We start from the raw sequence: 16460 nt of genomic DNA, 5'->3' as shown, positions 1-16460 counted from the left end.
AGCATACATAGAATACAGCTTTGAAGGGGGTTATATATACATACTGTATATACATATGTACACACACACACAGATTTGCTTTAGCTTATTTACTATATAAGACAGTGTAGGTTTTTCAACCAGCAAGCCAGAAGAAGTAAACAGAAGCTGGAGCTAGCATGAATGAAATACATTGTCTTTTTAAATTGTGCATACAGTGTGTTGGCTGATTCGACAATGCAGGCAACATTTTTTTAAATGATTGATTACATGCTACCTGTTACATATTTATCCCACATACTGTAAATCCCAAATAAATAACTGGACTATGTCTATACCCTGTACTACTTTGGAAAGGTTATAAATACAGGACAAAACACAATCAATAACTGGTATCCAAACAGCAGAAGCACATGGCATCTGCGCAGGGATTCACTTTCTGATGTCCAGTATTACCACTAATTTTTTACTGGAAAGTGTGTCCACCTATGTGTTGACACCTGGCAACCCTAACGCTTAGTAATTATGACCCTGTATATTTTAAATGTTTTGTTATTATGCAGAAAAATATCATTGTAAGGCTGATCTTCATCAAATAAAGTGGGCCAGTCATGGTCTTCTGAAGACAGTTTTAGGACTTCTGAACTTGAAAGGGTTAATGCATTGTAAACTGCAGCTGGTAAGAAAATTGTCTCTTATTGACATACAATATTCCTTCCATTTTGTAATGAAATAAGCTTCGTTATAATTATTTAGAAAGAACACAAGCTCTTATAGTTTGTTTTATTTTATTTGGAAAATACACAATGAGGATTAACAATGTGGATAAAGAAAAGCATATACCACAGGAGAAAATGTAAAACTCTTAAATTCTGTAGGAAACTGTAGCATCAAAACACTTAATCAACGACTTGTAAGAAGCGTGGCATATCACAATCCAGAATATATACGTTGCATATTAGGTTCATGGCAGAGTCACTAAACAGTGCAAGCCGTTTTGCTCATGCTAGCACCATTCACTTCAATGGCCAGACAGCAAGTAAAATCACTTGTGCAGTTTAATAAATCTGTCATTCTGTGTTATGTGACTGGTTTAAGCAGGAATATCCACTGGAAAAAAAATAGGTTATTTCACCTGCACTAAGCAATTTTTTCTAAGAAAAGAAAAACATTTATAAGGTCAGCTATGGTCATATATTGACTTATTTCATACGCCGTTACAAACCTCTGATCTCTTTTGCAAAATACACAAATTGTCCCATATTTAATAAGTGATATTATTCCATAAGACACCTTCCAGTGCTAGAAGAGACACCTTACAGCCCACTTAAATGAATGGCATAAAGTATTTTCCAGCCCCCATATGGTGCTTTATGAATGACCACGTCTTGGTAAAATATGGGCTATGGGCCGTGCGTTTTAAATATTAGCGAAGCTATTGGATTTTAATCTTGTTGGCATGTATTCAAAAAGTGAATCAAAAGTTTGCAGAGAATTTCCCTTTTTGTAGAGTTTTATGACAAAACTTAAATAAAACCCTTTGTTCCAGGATGAATCTGAAACAGTAACATTGTATCCTGCAAAAGTCTGTGAAGCTAATCATAGGTGTTAAATGTTCATACCATGCATTTTAATATGTTTAAGATTGCAAACAACAAACAAAGCAAGTATTAAACTTTTTTTTAGTTGATCATTTGCACTTTTCTTTTATTGTCTTATGTATATGGAACTTGAAGGTTATCTTTGTTTTCTTTACTTTTTTTTTAATCAAATCATGTTAAATGATCAAAATAAGCACAAGTGTAATTTAACATTTATGCGTTATTTAAAGAATATAGAAATAAAGCATCAAATCCTGCTGCAATAAACGGTTGCAGAATATTCCTAACACTCAGAAGCTCACCTTGTTATGAGATCTTTTTAAAGACCGCTGCATAATCGTAGAGTAAAGCAGCCCTTGGCTAGAATTTACTACACGACTACACAGCGATCGTTAAATGACTACCTATGTATGAAGAGCTGATTGATTCTGTTTTCCGTGACGAGTTCAACCAACACTAATACAGCACAATGTTTTGTTTTATTGGTAATTTAGACTGCCGTTTTTGTTGCTGTGATGGCCAAGTTAAAAAAAAAAATACCTTTTCACAAAGGATAATCAACAAAATATTATACATTTTACAAAATCACTAAGAATCACGCTGGTGATATTTTTTCCCAGTGTGTACTGTATGTGTTTCTGTGTTTTGTGGTTTACGATTCCGGTTTGTCTTCATTATTTTCATTTTGGCTTGATTCAGCTATGTCCTGGGACCTACACCCTGTGTAGATCACCATGCTTGTTAACTCTTGTGATGTGTCATCAGGAGGAATTTCTGAATCCAAAGCGGTTTCAGCATGCAGAATATGTTCAGATTCATCTGCCTCTATTACTGTATGTGAATATATGCCCACTTCTTTATGCACATCTTTTTGGGGTAATTCTGTCACAATATAATGTGTTGTGCCCTCTGGAAAGCTGCCGCCGGCATTCTGAACCATCGCCTGGGCTATCTCTTCAGTGACGATGATCTGTGAAATCTCTCCATGAGACTCAACGATATTCATGTGCTGCTCAGGTAGACTGAGTGTATGGCCTTCTGTGTTGTGCATAATGATACGATGGCCTTCCCTGGAGACCAGGTGCACAGTTCCTTCTTCATTTACAATTACTTGGGTAACACCTTCTTTTATCAGCTGGTCAGCTGCTGCTGAATCACAAACTGCAAACTGAAGCACACCCTGAACCATTTTTTTGAAAGCCGCTTCAGCAGATTCTTCAGAAGCAAGGATACTTGACGAATGCATAACTCGTCTTACAACCTCCATTGGTTCAATTCCATGCTGACCCTCCTGGATCTGATGGAACATTTGTATTTCCCCTGCTTCATGGCCAATGGAATCACTGCATTCCTGATGGCTAGTCATCCTCACCAATGTCTCTTCCATTCTTGTGTTTGTTCTGCTACATTGACTATTTACATCTTCCACATTTCCTAGTTCAGTTACAGCACAAAGCAGCGCATCTAGCGCAGAAGAAGAATCCTGTGCCATCACTTGCTGCACCACATTTCCATTGGAGTCAGTAACAGTTTCTATTGCGACAGACTCTGTGACATCTGTTTCTCCTACTGGGCCTTCAACTACTACCACCTGTGTAGCTCCATCAGGCAGCTGCTCACTGAGGATATCCCCTTGAATGATGCCATCAATATGAGCAGTTTGATCAGTAGCTATTACTTGACCATCTTCGGTAATGTGAACAACTCTTGCCACTTGGCCAGCCATTGCCAAGGTCTGGAGGGTAGCTGCTGCCGTCTCTTCTACAGACGTATCAATTGTAAAATCTCCATCATATTCATCAGAAAAGCCCTGAATAATAATGACCTGCTGAATTTGTTCAGCTGAATGAGTTTGTCTTCTGGTACTTCGGACAACCTTTTCTTTGACTGGAGGGGACTCTGAAATTGTGGCTGCAGTGAAAGGTTTATCTGTCTCCACAAAGTTTGCACCTTGTCCCTTTAGCCGACATTCGAAAGATTTTGAAACGATACCTATAAAAATAAAAAAAGCACATATGTTATTGAAGGGGATTTAAACACTGTCATTTAATACACTAATTTAAGAAACTACTGTATAATAAAATAAAAACCTCAAATACAAATTTGTAAGTTAAATATCAGGTACATTTTACATGATTTGTATCCCAACTGAAGCCTACACAAGATTTTCCAAAAAGAAGACAGAGGATGGGGGTTTAATGACCCTACAGTAACAACCAGCTTTCTGCAGTACTGTAACTCTCCTAAGAGATGACAGCTTCACACACACACCAACTAGAGGCATTCTGCATTCCTCCAACTAGTATGTATTGAAGCTATCACCACTAAGAATAGTTAAGGGAACTTGAGCATTGCAGGCACATTAAAAGACATATTTATTATGATGAGACGCCTTCAGGCAACAGAAGACGTCTTACATTCCATTCAATTGTAAAGGCCAAGGAGGGGTCCAACGGCAGAGCACCACTTGGTAAATATGGGCCGTAATCCACCACATGCAACTAAGTTTCTCCATGCCTTTTCAAGCCTGTTTAGTGGCTCTATTTGTATGTATATTTAGTGCGCATGAACGGTACTTCGTTTTAAAATTGTGAGGTCTTCTTACATGTGGCTACAGTAACAGTATGGCAAAGTGAGTACATTAGATTACCATCTACAAGGAGCTAGAAAGCCAACACTCTTACAAATAAGTGAAATGTAAAACAACAAACACTGCACATTTTTTAAACTTTGTCTAATATTGTCTAATAACCATTGTCTAGAATCTCTAGATGAGTGCAGAATGTTTTTCTATATTATGTACTATAGCAAATAAAAACTACCGCATTTTCCAAAAACAATAGAGATCTAAAACCGTTACAACAATTAACTGCGTGAAAAATTAGCATTAACAGTTGAGTACTGTAGTGTATATTATTAATTATTGTGTAAATCATTCAAACCACCATTTGGACAGACCATTAAAAAGACAATCTTATCACAGAATTGTCGAAGCATCAGTAAAAAAAAAAAGAGCAGAGTTGTCTTTTCACACCCATCACTATACAGTACATCTTTAAACAAATGTATAATTGTCCTTGGAAGAATATAATCACTCCTTGATAGATTGCCTTGAGGATTTGGATACAAATGGCCCAAGGCCTAGGAATGGCAAAGCATTGCACTGCCTCAGTTAGTGAGAAACCGTTGATATTGTCTCAAAGTTGTGAAAAAAACCTACATATTGTCCACTGTACTGTAAACTGCAGTGCAATGGCTGATACTTTTTACAGGTTTAGAAATCAAAACAGATGTTATAAACCATATTTTTCATTTCTATCTTGCTGGCCAACGGGCCGCTCTGAGTTGCTGCCTTGGGAAAAGATAGAGGAAAATGAACACTTTTAAAGCATTAAACTGTTTCTAGGTAATATTATACAATTGATCTGGCACAATGCTGTTGAATTAATTTTTGGCAGAGCTTCGCTGCAGGGACATACACTGTGGTATCACAGTTTTCCACCAGCAATTTGTGTCTCTCATGCTGATGCTGGTGAGAGGGAAAAAATATTTAATGCAGGGTAAAGGAATAAGATCACATGGGAACAAAAAAAAGACTGCAGAGTGTTAATTCTTCATATTCATATTTTACCCAGGATTATTCTTGCCCAGGTATGCTTTTTAATCTGTTCACAGCTACTGGGCCAGTTTGCATGTGCTGCAAATAGGGTTGCCAGGTGTCCGGTATTTAACCAGAAGCCCGGTATTTGGTTACTCTGTCCGGTAAAAAAATTAGAGAATACCGGACATTTATGTGTCCGGTATTACCTCTCCGAACTTAGTAACCTGCTGGCGAGGTGGCTGAAATCATGGAATTTCCCCTGAGAAGGGAGAGAGCAGGGCTGCTGTTTCTAGGGGGCTGGGCAGCTTCCTCCACCCCGATTGGCTGCTGCTGTGTAATGCAGCCAATCAGGAGGAGGTGGCAGGAGCCTGGGGGTTGGGCCAAATAGAGGAGAAAAAGCATGGAGCAGAGAGAGATGAAGCAGTGTGTCCTGTCTGTGTCTGTTCTGTTTGTCCTGGTGTGTGTGTGTGTGTGTGTGTGTGTGTGTGTGTGTGTGTGTGTGTGTGTGTGTGTGTGTGTGTGTGTGTGTGTGTGTGTGTGTGTGTGTGTGTGTGTGTGTGTGTGTGTGTGTTTTCTCTGGCTGTCCTGTGGGGGTGATAATGACAGGAGGGGGGTAAGAGAGGATGAAGGGAGAGGGGTGAGAGGATGAAGGGGGGGCGAGAGAGGATGAAGGGGGGGTGAGAGGAAGAAGGGAGGGGGAGAGAAAGGTTGAAGGGAGGAGGGGAGAGAGGATGAAGGGAGGGGGAGAGGACGAGGGGGGTGGGAGTGTGAGAGGATAAGGGGGGAGAGAGAGAGGATGAGGAGGGGTGCAACAATCTTGGAATTTGTGGGAGAAGCATTAAGATCAGTATTGCTCACGATATACAGTATGACTGCAGGTAAGTTATTTATAAATGATCTGATCATTACGTCATTTTTTCTAAATTTCACTCAAATCATGCACCGATTTGCATCAAATTGCACTATTTCATATTCTGTTTCCTAAAAAAATCCTTGGAAGGGCACTCTCTCCCAAGACTCCTCCCCAGATTTTTTACGAAATAGAATATAAATTGGTGGAAATTGGTAAATATTTGGAGTGAAATGTAGAAAAAAGTCAGGTCATTTATAAATAACATTCTTCCTCACCAACGATTTCCGCGCGCATCCCACCTTTCACCATTGTGTCCAGTATTTTTGGACAACTCACCCTAGTTACAAACTCCTCAGTCACTAAAAGAGTTATTATGGTCAAAACAAGTATTATCTTGCTGCATTCGCTTCTGATATACTGATTAGAGATACTAATCTACACCTCAGAACAAAAACACAAGAAATTAGTAGTGTTTGTGAATTTACACTATAACTAATGTCATGTATATGTCTGCTTAATTAAGTAAAGTATATATATATATATATATATATATTTATATATATATATATATATATATATATATATATATATAACTAGTACTACGAAGACAGTCAGCACACTGATGTAGAGCATAAAGCAGATGCTAGCCCAGAGGAAGGTCTCCCTGTGGGACCGAAACGTTGGCTTTCGTGTAACTGTTGTTTTCAATACAATTCCTTTTGGATTACTCCCTGCTGTATGCTGTCTCCTTGATTGGTTCTTGGACTGGTATTTATGCTATCTATGATATATATATATATATGTAACAGGTTTTCTGAACCGGTCTGACCCCCCCCCCCCCCCCAATCTCATATTGGCCCCTGTGGTCTAACCAGTCCCCATTACGGTGTAGTGTCTGGTGGTGCACCTGTTGGCAACAGGACTCCTGAGTCTCCCGCATGATGGTGTGTGGGGATTTGCCAACCCAGACAGGCAGCTGAGGTAGTGTGCTGAGTCCTACCTAGATCCAGTGCAGCGCCTCCACCTCATCAGGATCCCAGCGTGAGCTTGTGGATGGTCCTGGTGAGGAACTCCTCTGTGGTACAGCCCCCTGTGTAATCACTCCACACATACACACGAGGGTTTCTTTTATCAGAATCATCTTTATTGGTACGGCGGGCCAGCTGCCCTCCACAATGGGGTGTATTTAGCCCTCCATTGTTCACCGTACTTCCCTTTGAAAGGTATTGTCCTCCTTGATTAGGGATTCCCTATCTCCACCGGGATATTTATTCTGTGCCAGGTCCCTGGTCACAGTCTCCTCTTCAGCTACTATAACATAACCACCTTGCAACTACTCCTTCTCCTCCTCTAACAACTTGGCAACAACTAACTTTTGATCAGTGCTGTGCCTTATGTATCCTCATCCGGGGGCTGACACAATTCTGACATCACCAACCAGGGAGTCAGAGCCTGTGGCCACTCCCATCCATACATAGGGCACCTCACCAGGGTGTGAGGGCAAACCTCCATGATTACTGCTGGCATGCCCATAACTTACCAGGCCTTACTGTCAGCAGGAGAGATGACTGCAACCATTTTACAGCATGGTTACATATATATATATATATATATATATATATATATATATATATATATATATATATATATATACACTAAATTATAAATGGCCTAACTGCGTATCTCAAAAATAAAATAATGTGTTTAGTGTCCTGGATGGTCCAGCTGTTATGAAATGTATGTAGTGGCTGTACAAAATGTAATCCCTAATTTACTTTGTGTCTTCTTCATGTCCCTTCCATGAAAGTTTAGGGGAAATCTTAAAAATGTTTATACAGTATATATATATATATTTATTTTTTAATACTTCAGTTTTTTCTGATATATATATATATATATATCAGAAAAAACTGAAGTATTCAAAATATCACCACCGTATGAGCATGAGTTAGGGTGGTTATTGACTAATAAGAATCGACGTTTCAGTTCTCAAAAGGACCATTTCAGGTTTTGGGGACCGAAATGTTGGGTAATCGTGTGTTATGTATGTGTCATTAAACACCCTTACTTTGCTCATACTTTGTCCGGTGCTTATATTTTTAATACTTCGTTTTTCTTTTTCTTGATACTCCCTTTTTTTTTTTTAATCTATCACTGACACCCTATTTAGGATGCTCATTGCAGTGTGTGCAGCTACCTCGTAAGCATACGTATATATATATATATATATTTTTGTCTTTAAACAATTAAAATACATTAGAAAATCCCAGTGTGAACTCTGTAGTTTTGTTTTTCTACATAAAATGAAATTAGATTTTCCTTCCCCCCCCCCCCCCTAAAGACTTTTCTTCACACTCGTGTATGAAGGATACAGTATACTGTATAGCTATTTTTCATAAGTGAAAAAACATTTTTGTCTTTGTCAGTTTCACATTTTTAAGAATAGATACTCATAAATCTAGTGGACTTTGGATTCAAAGCATGGCGTCTGTCTGTCTGTCTCTCGTGTGTGTGTGTGTGTGTGTGTGTGTGTGTGTGTGTGTGTGTGTGTGTGTGTGTGTGTGTGTATATATATATATACATATATATATATAGATATATATATAGATATATATATATCTATATATATAGTTCCAATATCAGAAGCTGTTACAATGATTAAATACATCTTGGGGCATATGTAGAACATTATTATTGCCCTTGACCAATACACATATACACAGTATATACACGTATCAATATAGTTGACATTTTCCCACTATTTTAATCCCTATCTTAAAGGAAAGACCACCGACATCTCAATGTGATGCCCAGTGTGGAAAGAATATGTCTACCAGGCACCTTGTAAAAGATGTCAAGGTTAATAATTGTCCCTATGCATATTTCAGAATATGTTTCAAATTTTTTTTTTAATGCTTTTAAAAGTTTAAGAATTACAATGTTTAAACAAACAGGTTTACAAGAGTAGGATACCTCAATTCATTTAAATAATGCATTTAAATGAAAAATTGAAGGGCTTCTGCTTTAACTGTTACTGAGCCTTTTTAGCCTCGTGCAAAGATTTGCAGTGAAGTTATGAAACAAGTAGGCAATAATATGTGAATCTCTGTAGCTTCACTGTTCTCACCAACTGAAAGCTGTGTCTCTTGGGTGCAGAACTATCTAGTGAATACCTTGCAGCTCTAATAATTATGCTATTCTGAACAGCTTACTTAATCTATTTGAATCCAAAGATGAGTTAAGCCACTGCCTGGCCATTAAAGTAAACTACGTGGGTAAATACTCCTGTCACTGAGGGGTGTGATGAAGCTTAACTACGCCAACATCTTAACCTCAGCTCAGTGCAACCCCAGCTATTCCATCACAGTTCATAAATGTGATTGCAGGTCCATCTTTTGATTCAGCAATTTAATAACTTCGAGTGCTGTCAGTATTGCTTTGAAAAATTGCTCCTATAAAATGTAACGGCCTCAATCAGATTGTAAAGGATTTGCCCACTGAAGAATCTTCCATTTCAACTTTAATGAATTAATGTCGAGCTGTGAAGAAGTTCAAGAGTCATTTAAAAGAATATAAGTCCATACTGCAACTTTACATTTTAACTGGAATACGACCAGGAATTTCATGACGGCAGCAGCTAAAGTCAGGTTAAGATGGGCTCTGTGCTAAATTACACTGAAAAGACCTGCTTTTTTCCCCTTCAATAACAACAGCAGAGGGGTAATCTGCAACAGCAGAAAAACTTTAGCACTATATTTAATTCACCGCAACTTTTCTATCTTCCTTTCACGAAGGTCACATAGGGCTTGATGCTTCTTATTTTCTTCTAATCCAAAAGAACGGCATTTGCAGTTTGTATCATGATTACTTGCAGTGCAATATTAGCTGTGATAGTGTAGTAATCATTGAGAATCAGTTCAGAGATTCTTTATAACTCTTTTAACCACGTATATTCCTTCAATCCTCTCTTAGAAGGCTGTATGCAGACCTGAGTGCTGTATAAACACCTCTCAAGAATTAATATAAAGCGCTTGGATTTGAAAGGGGCTATATAAATAGAAAATATTGTTCCTATCAGTGTAATAATGCAGATCTACCATTTTGTTGCAATAGATCGGAAAATTCATACTTTCAAAACCTGTAGAAAAAACAAAACAGACCTGACAGACAATGGCACAGCCTCATCAGGTAAAAGCAGCTTTATTACAATTATTTAACCCAAAACTAAACATATCTTTTTGGGGGAAAAAAATGTAAAGTTCCAAACATGTTGCATGGTGATGCAACAACTCTAATTCAGTCCGACTACTAAAGAGGTGTTTCATTTCGAGGGCTGCAGTGAGCAGAGAGCTGGTACCCTTCCAAGAAATCTGTCTCTTTTGCAGCACTGTTATTTATCAAGTCCTGTCTTTAGTGATTCTTTCATTTATCTTTTTTTTTTAAACATCTCCCACCTCACAAATGTCATGATTTTTAAACATGAAGTCAGATTTGCATTTTCCTTCAATCTTCTCTAAATCGGACTCGAGAATATCTTGCCAGGTTGGATGAAATTAAACTGCAATTTAATATCTCCCCTCTTTTTTCCCCTCTGAATCCCTCCTTCGTTTTTGGTTTATGAAGAAGGGGGAGCGGAATATGTACCTGGCAAAACTGTGTGTTGTTCTTTATTTACTGTCATTATTTTTCTTCCCCTAAGACAAAATTCACAGAATAAATACTTTATGCTTTTGTTAAGCGTACATTTAATTAAAACGTACAGAATTTGTGCAGTAAACGCGAATGAAACAAATAAAACAAGGGCCCCCCTCTCTCGAAGGCATACGTTGTGAATGAAAAATGTCATTACATGCTAAATTTTTTTGCAGTAAACAGGGTCTACAGAGAGAAGTTTCCCCTGTAATGACATCCATAAAATACACAAATGGCACTTTTAGTACCATCCAGAATATGGCATTTTCTGTGCTCTACACACAATCTAAATGGTTTGATCATAGAGCATAATACTCCATTGGGTTTATAGAACAATCAATGTTCCATAAAATGATGTATTTATCCAATAGTAGGCTCAGCAGCTACTGGTGTATGACATTGTAAGACACTGGTGTTGTACTATTCTGCAGCACACATGCTGGCTGTAAAACTTACCTAACACTACTTCAACAACTTCATCTCATCTGTGTCAAGCAATTTGTTGAAGCCTCAGCTTAGTTTAAAAAAAAAAAAAAAGGACTTGTAATAAAAATTCATGGAATTTTCAGGAGAAGAGAACAAGTGACAGGAGAAAGGTCACATTGTGCCTGCACTAAAGGGGTCAAGAGTCATTTGCAGCCCTAAAACAGAAAGTAGATTTCATGCATCGCATAGCAGATAAATATGACATTAAAGGGGCTTGACACTAAAAGAAATGCTTAATCTGTTAGGAAAGTCTACTGCTCTGTTAACCTTTCTATCTCTAATCTGATTGGGAATTTGTGTTTGACAAGAGTTTGGAGGCTTATGAATCAAGCACATTTTTGCTTTTATAGTAGAATATTGCCATGTTGCGTAACCCTATTCCCTAACAAATATGATACCGGCTTCTTAGTCAGACATCAGACCCAGGGCTTTACATGATGCTAAAAAGGAGAAATAAAAAAAGTAACAAAAAGCAATGGAGCAAAAGATAAAAAATCAAATACATCCTATTCTCCTATGTGTCAAATATCTAGTCCCACATCACTTACTCATCCATTAGTACCATGTCATTTGCACATGCAAATGGTACACACAGGGCCAACATGGATACATGATGCAGTGCACCAGTGTACAGTACATGGGGTTTAGTGCAAAGCCTGCTGACTCTTCCCATAGTCACAATCCTCCTTACTGGGCCTGGTTTGGAGGAGAACCAGTTGAAAGGTAAAGGAAGCAAATCTTGCAGAGACAAAAGAGCACATCCCTAATGAGTGAGTTAGAAGGTACAGGTCAAGCTCCCAGAAAGATGCAGAGGGCACAAAGAAAATTAGGGTTGTTCAACCTGATAGTAGCACTTGTACTGTTTTTTTTGTTTCATACTGAATAGTTGAATCTTGTTCAGAAAGGGCACTCAAAAAGAGACTATGATATTGTGGCATATTGATTATAAGGCGTTCATCACTCTACTGTGGGCTTACATTTGGGGGATTTGTTTCTATGAGAAATGTGTGAGGCAACGGTGCTGTCAATACAGGTCTAGTCCCAGTGAGTCTTGACGCATGTAATTATACAGCTCGTATTCACCATACAAGCAGTCTCATTTTACCAGCTATTGAGATCCTGTAGAGAAATCAACGTACCAGTATGATATCTAACAATAGACATGTCACAGCTATGCACATTACCACCTGGCACACCACGAAATATCAGAAAGAGATAGGGACACATGAATAAGCAGTCTGACACAATGGCTCAGCTAAAGGCCCCCTGTTCTGCCCCTTTTTCAGAGCAGTTAAACCCTCTTTTTTTCACTGCATGATCTAAATTGAGAGTTTGCATTAAAAAAAGTTAATGTATTTGAAATACATTCAGAATATGAACAGAATCAAGCCCCCAAAGAGATAATGCTCCCCTCCCACACCAAACATTGTATGATTTTAGTTGGTAAATAATTACTCATCTAACTGTTTTACCTACTTAGATGCAAAAAGGTTTAAATGACAGACATGCCAAGCTGTGCTAATCAGAGATATAAAGGCTTAAATGTTCCTGCTAGGAAATTTCCAAGTAATGAAACAAACATATATTGGCAGCAGATGCTCCAGTGCTTCAGGTCAGCACCCACCGCAGGTAAAAGCCTCTTCCATAGTCAAACGATAAAAGGTGCAGTCCCAACCTAGTGATGGTACGGTTTCTGGAAATGTAGGTTTTAACTTGAAGTACCTCCGTTTTATCGCAGCCCTCCAGTGCACGAGGTTTAGTGCACAGCCACTTTGGCATTTCTCTGTCATTGAAACAGGTATTTCATTATACAAGATATGTAGTACATACCACTTTTCAGGGGATATCTAACCCGGGAAAGAATGCACCCACGATTCCAGCACTGAATTGGTTTTGGAGAACTTTAGACAAAATAATAATTGGATCCATTATCTGCTATTTTTTTTTTACATTTCTATATTTCTCCAGAATATAACACTTCCCAATGAAGTAAAATTTGTAGTAAGAACACAACACTGGGACTGGATAATTTAGGCCAATCCTGCGAGTCCCTGTACAGTTCTAGAATGGACTTTACAGCGCGCAGGAGTGTGAGGATAAATTCTCATCATGGTTTATTTGTAAAGCGCCAACATATGCTGTAGCACAGCACAGTGGGAGTACAGAAACAGAATGACATACAAATAAGGGCAGCCAAGCACAAACACATATAGAAGGTAATGAGGGCCCTGCTCACGAGACCATACAATATACATTCATTAATTGATTCGTTTTCATTTAAAACGGGGGGACAAATTACAAGAACACATTAAGAATTTTACTGTAATGTTTCATACTCAAAATGACAAGAAGGCAAAAGAGGTTTGGTTACCACTCAGTAAACTCCCTCATCACTTATTAAACCACAAAGGGATACATCAAAGGGTAAATAAACAAAACAATATCCATATATCACTGGGGTATTACTTATCCGATGTAATAATAACTTTATTTCATGTAGCGCTTTTCTCCCAATGGGACTCAATGTGCTTCACAATTACAGTATAGTGCGCGGTACGCACCACAAGGGATTTTTACAGACGTACCTGGCCATTACACTATAGATTAGTCATCAGTGCATGGATCTCCACTTCTCATAATTACTCTTAAAACTTACAATACTTACAAACAAGCAGCATGTCCCCAAGAAGGAAGGGGTCACTAGCAGACTTCTCTCCTAACCTCTCTGTGAATCCTTGTGCCTAGTAAAACAAGCATTGCCATATGGACAGTATAGCCCATGTGCTTACAATTCTCAGGGTAAACCGAGAAGACTTTTATGAACACAACAAGTCTAGTAAAATGGCAATGTAGCCAGATCTTTGTTTAACTAAATCGTAAGAGCGGTGTGCGACGGTAAATGTAAAGCAAAAAATAAAAAAGCGTTAGAGTCTATGAATGAAATATAGAAACTTTGCGTCACAAAAAGCTTTAGTACATTCTTATCTAAGCATGCAACAATTTGTTGTTATGGATACAAATAATAATAATATTAACTAGAAGAGCAGATCATTTATCCCCTGAAAGGTAGGTGCGTGTGTGTGTGTGTGTGTGTATATATATAGCTCAACCCCGTTATAACACTGTGCTTGGGGTTCAAAGATTCACATATCACGATATAAGCGGATCGCATTAGAAATAATGTACAATTGTATGCATTGTACAATAAAGTATTTAAGACGCCAATAATCGTGTTGTAAAGTATTCATAAATACCGAAATTTGGAGCCACGCTTGCATCACATTATAAGCGGATTCACGTTGTAACGGATCGTGTTACAACGGGGTTGAGCTGTATGTATCTATATATCTATATATCTATATATAGATATATATTTATATATATTTAAACTAGTTTTCTTTTTTTTTTTTAAACAAAATAATGCTGCAGTATATTTTCTTATTTTTTTAAATTAGAATCAGTACTGTAATTTGTCTACACTGTACCCCTTTTTTGTGTTTGGTAGAAAGTGTAATGCTATTGAATAACAGCACAGAGGCACCATTAAAATCAAATTTACTGTAAACAGAACCTGCAGCTGGGGTAAAACACTAACTGTTAGTATTTTAATTATCAGCTAAGATTTCGGAGGTCTAACATCTGCTCAGAGCCAAATGACAGCAGATGCTTGTGTACACTTAAAGCAGTGTGTGTTTCTTCTATAAATATTAAAATGTAATTGTATGCTGCGTGTTCGTCGGGAGCGTTGTGCTATTAAGCTGGGCATGTCCGTCAAAGGGGCCAAACTTCTTTCTTGTGGCAAATTCCTGCGGGGTCGACCTTTTCAAAAGGATGAGATCCAAAGGCAGCATAAATACCTGAGCCTGTAAATTGAAAATGTTTTGAGCGCTCTAGCAGAGGTCACCTGCTGCCAAAATGCTGCTGGTAAATGCTAACAAAAACATCAGCACTATGTTGCTGTTCCTATCCAACTTCAAGGACAGGACTACGGAGACTTTTCAGTGCATCTTTTGGGTGAAAAACGGCAATGTACTGTATACACTAATACTAAAGAAAGATATGAACAGTCTATTGGATGCCGGCGGTCTTGTGCTGGCTATGCCAGTATTGCAGGATTTAAAGACGTGCAGTCTGTGATAATTAAGTATTAAAAAATATATATATATTTTTTTAACACGCGGTCTAATTTGATTCTTGTTTTTTTCCTAAGCTATATAACTTAGGTGGTAAAGTATCTGCCTGTGTATTTCGGCGTTTACTCAAGTGTATAAGATGTGTTTTTTTGTTCTCAGAAATATATATGTTTTTGCCATTTAGCAACTAAACGTACATGATATCTTTCATATATATTCCTACATATTCATATCATGCAAACTTTTCTTCATAGATTATACTTTTCCACCCCGAGTATAGATTATGCAGACAGGATGATATTTGTTTCTACAGTAAAACTAATTCTGTACGATGCTAGAACTTCGATTGGAATCATATTCTCACAAGTATGCCGTTTAATCTGTGACCAATGCAGTTAATTGAATTCTGCACAATTGTTATATTTTCTCCATATAATATTTGTAGAAAACAAGGAAAACTCTACAAAGTAGTAATGTTCTGTACAACCAAAGAGAAAAATGTAATGGGCTATGATACTGTACAATTGTGGCCATATACTGATGCAAAGAGCTAATATGATATTGCTACTTTTTATGTTTATTCTGGTGCAAAACTTTCACTAATTAAATGGAATAAATGAAAATTCAGGGTACAAGTTATTTGATGGATATCATGCGATATGCCAATTCTAGTAAGACTAGCTATACCTTTCTCCATGATTAAAGCACCCATTATTTGTTGTAGTTGATAATGATCATAATTATTACTACCCTTAGAGACGGATGGCAGATACAGTAGACATCAATAACGAGAGAGAGAGTTCCCTATTGCGCAGACTCTCTCACTCGAGGAAACAGTTGATGGGTCTTGTAGGCAAAAGTACCTCCTTACAGCGTGTTGAATGGGCGCTCCACTCGCCCAAAGTTGAAACCCGACAGGATCTCCAAATTCAAAAAGACACACAGAGGTCAGTATCTAAATAGGTATATTAAAACACACACAACGTGTATCTGTAACTTACATTTAAAATAATAAAAATGAGCTCAGCTGAAGATCCAGAAAGGAATGAGTCCGTTGACAGAATTCAGGCGGGACCTGGTGCACGGGTCCCCGGACCACAACTCCAAACACACAG

At 38.0% G+C, this 16460-nt stretch overlaps 1 protein-coding gene across 5 annotated transcripts in view; it reads right to left on the bottom strand.

The window, feature by feature from the left end:
• Positions 1-745: 745 nt before the first annotated feature.
• Positions 746-16460, bottom strand: part of ZNF407 (zinc finger protein 407) — a 452537-nt gene continuing 436822 nt past the window's right edge. For all 5 annotated transcript variants that reach the window (XM_075585490.1, XM_075585485.1, XM_075585487.1 and 2 more), the window contains one exon: positions 746-3572. In XM_075585490.1, coding sequence (XP_075441605.1) covers positions 2233-3572 — 1340 coding nt within the window. In that variant the 3' untranslated portion in view covers positions 746-2232. The remainder of the gene's footprint in view (positions 3573-16460) is intronic.

Source organism: Ascaphus truei, chromosome 2, assembly GCF_040206685.1.
Source record: "Ascaphus truei isolate aAscTru1 chromosome 2, aAscTru1.hap1, whole genome shotgun sequence".
NCBI classification, from domain to species: Eukaryota; Metazoa; Chordata; class Amphibia; order Anura; family Ascaphidae; genus Ascaphus; species Ascaphus truei.
The sequence above is the reverse complement of the archived record's forward strand: the minus strand, read 5'-3'. Positions and strand labels throughout refer to the sequence as shown.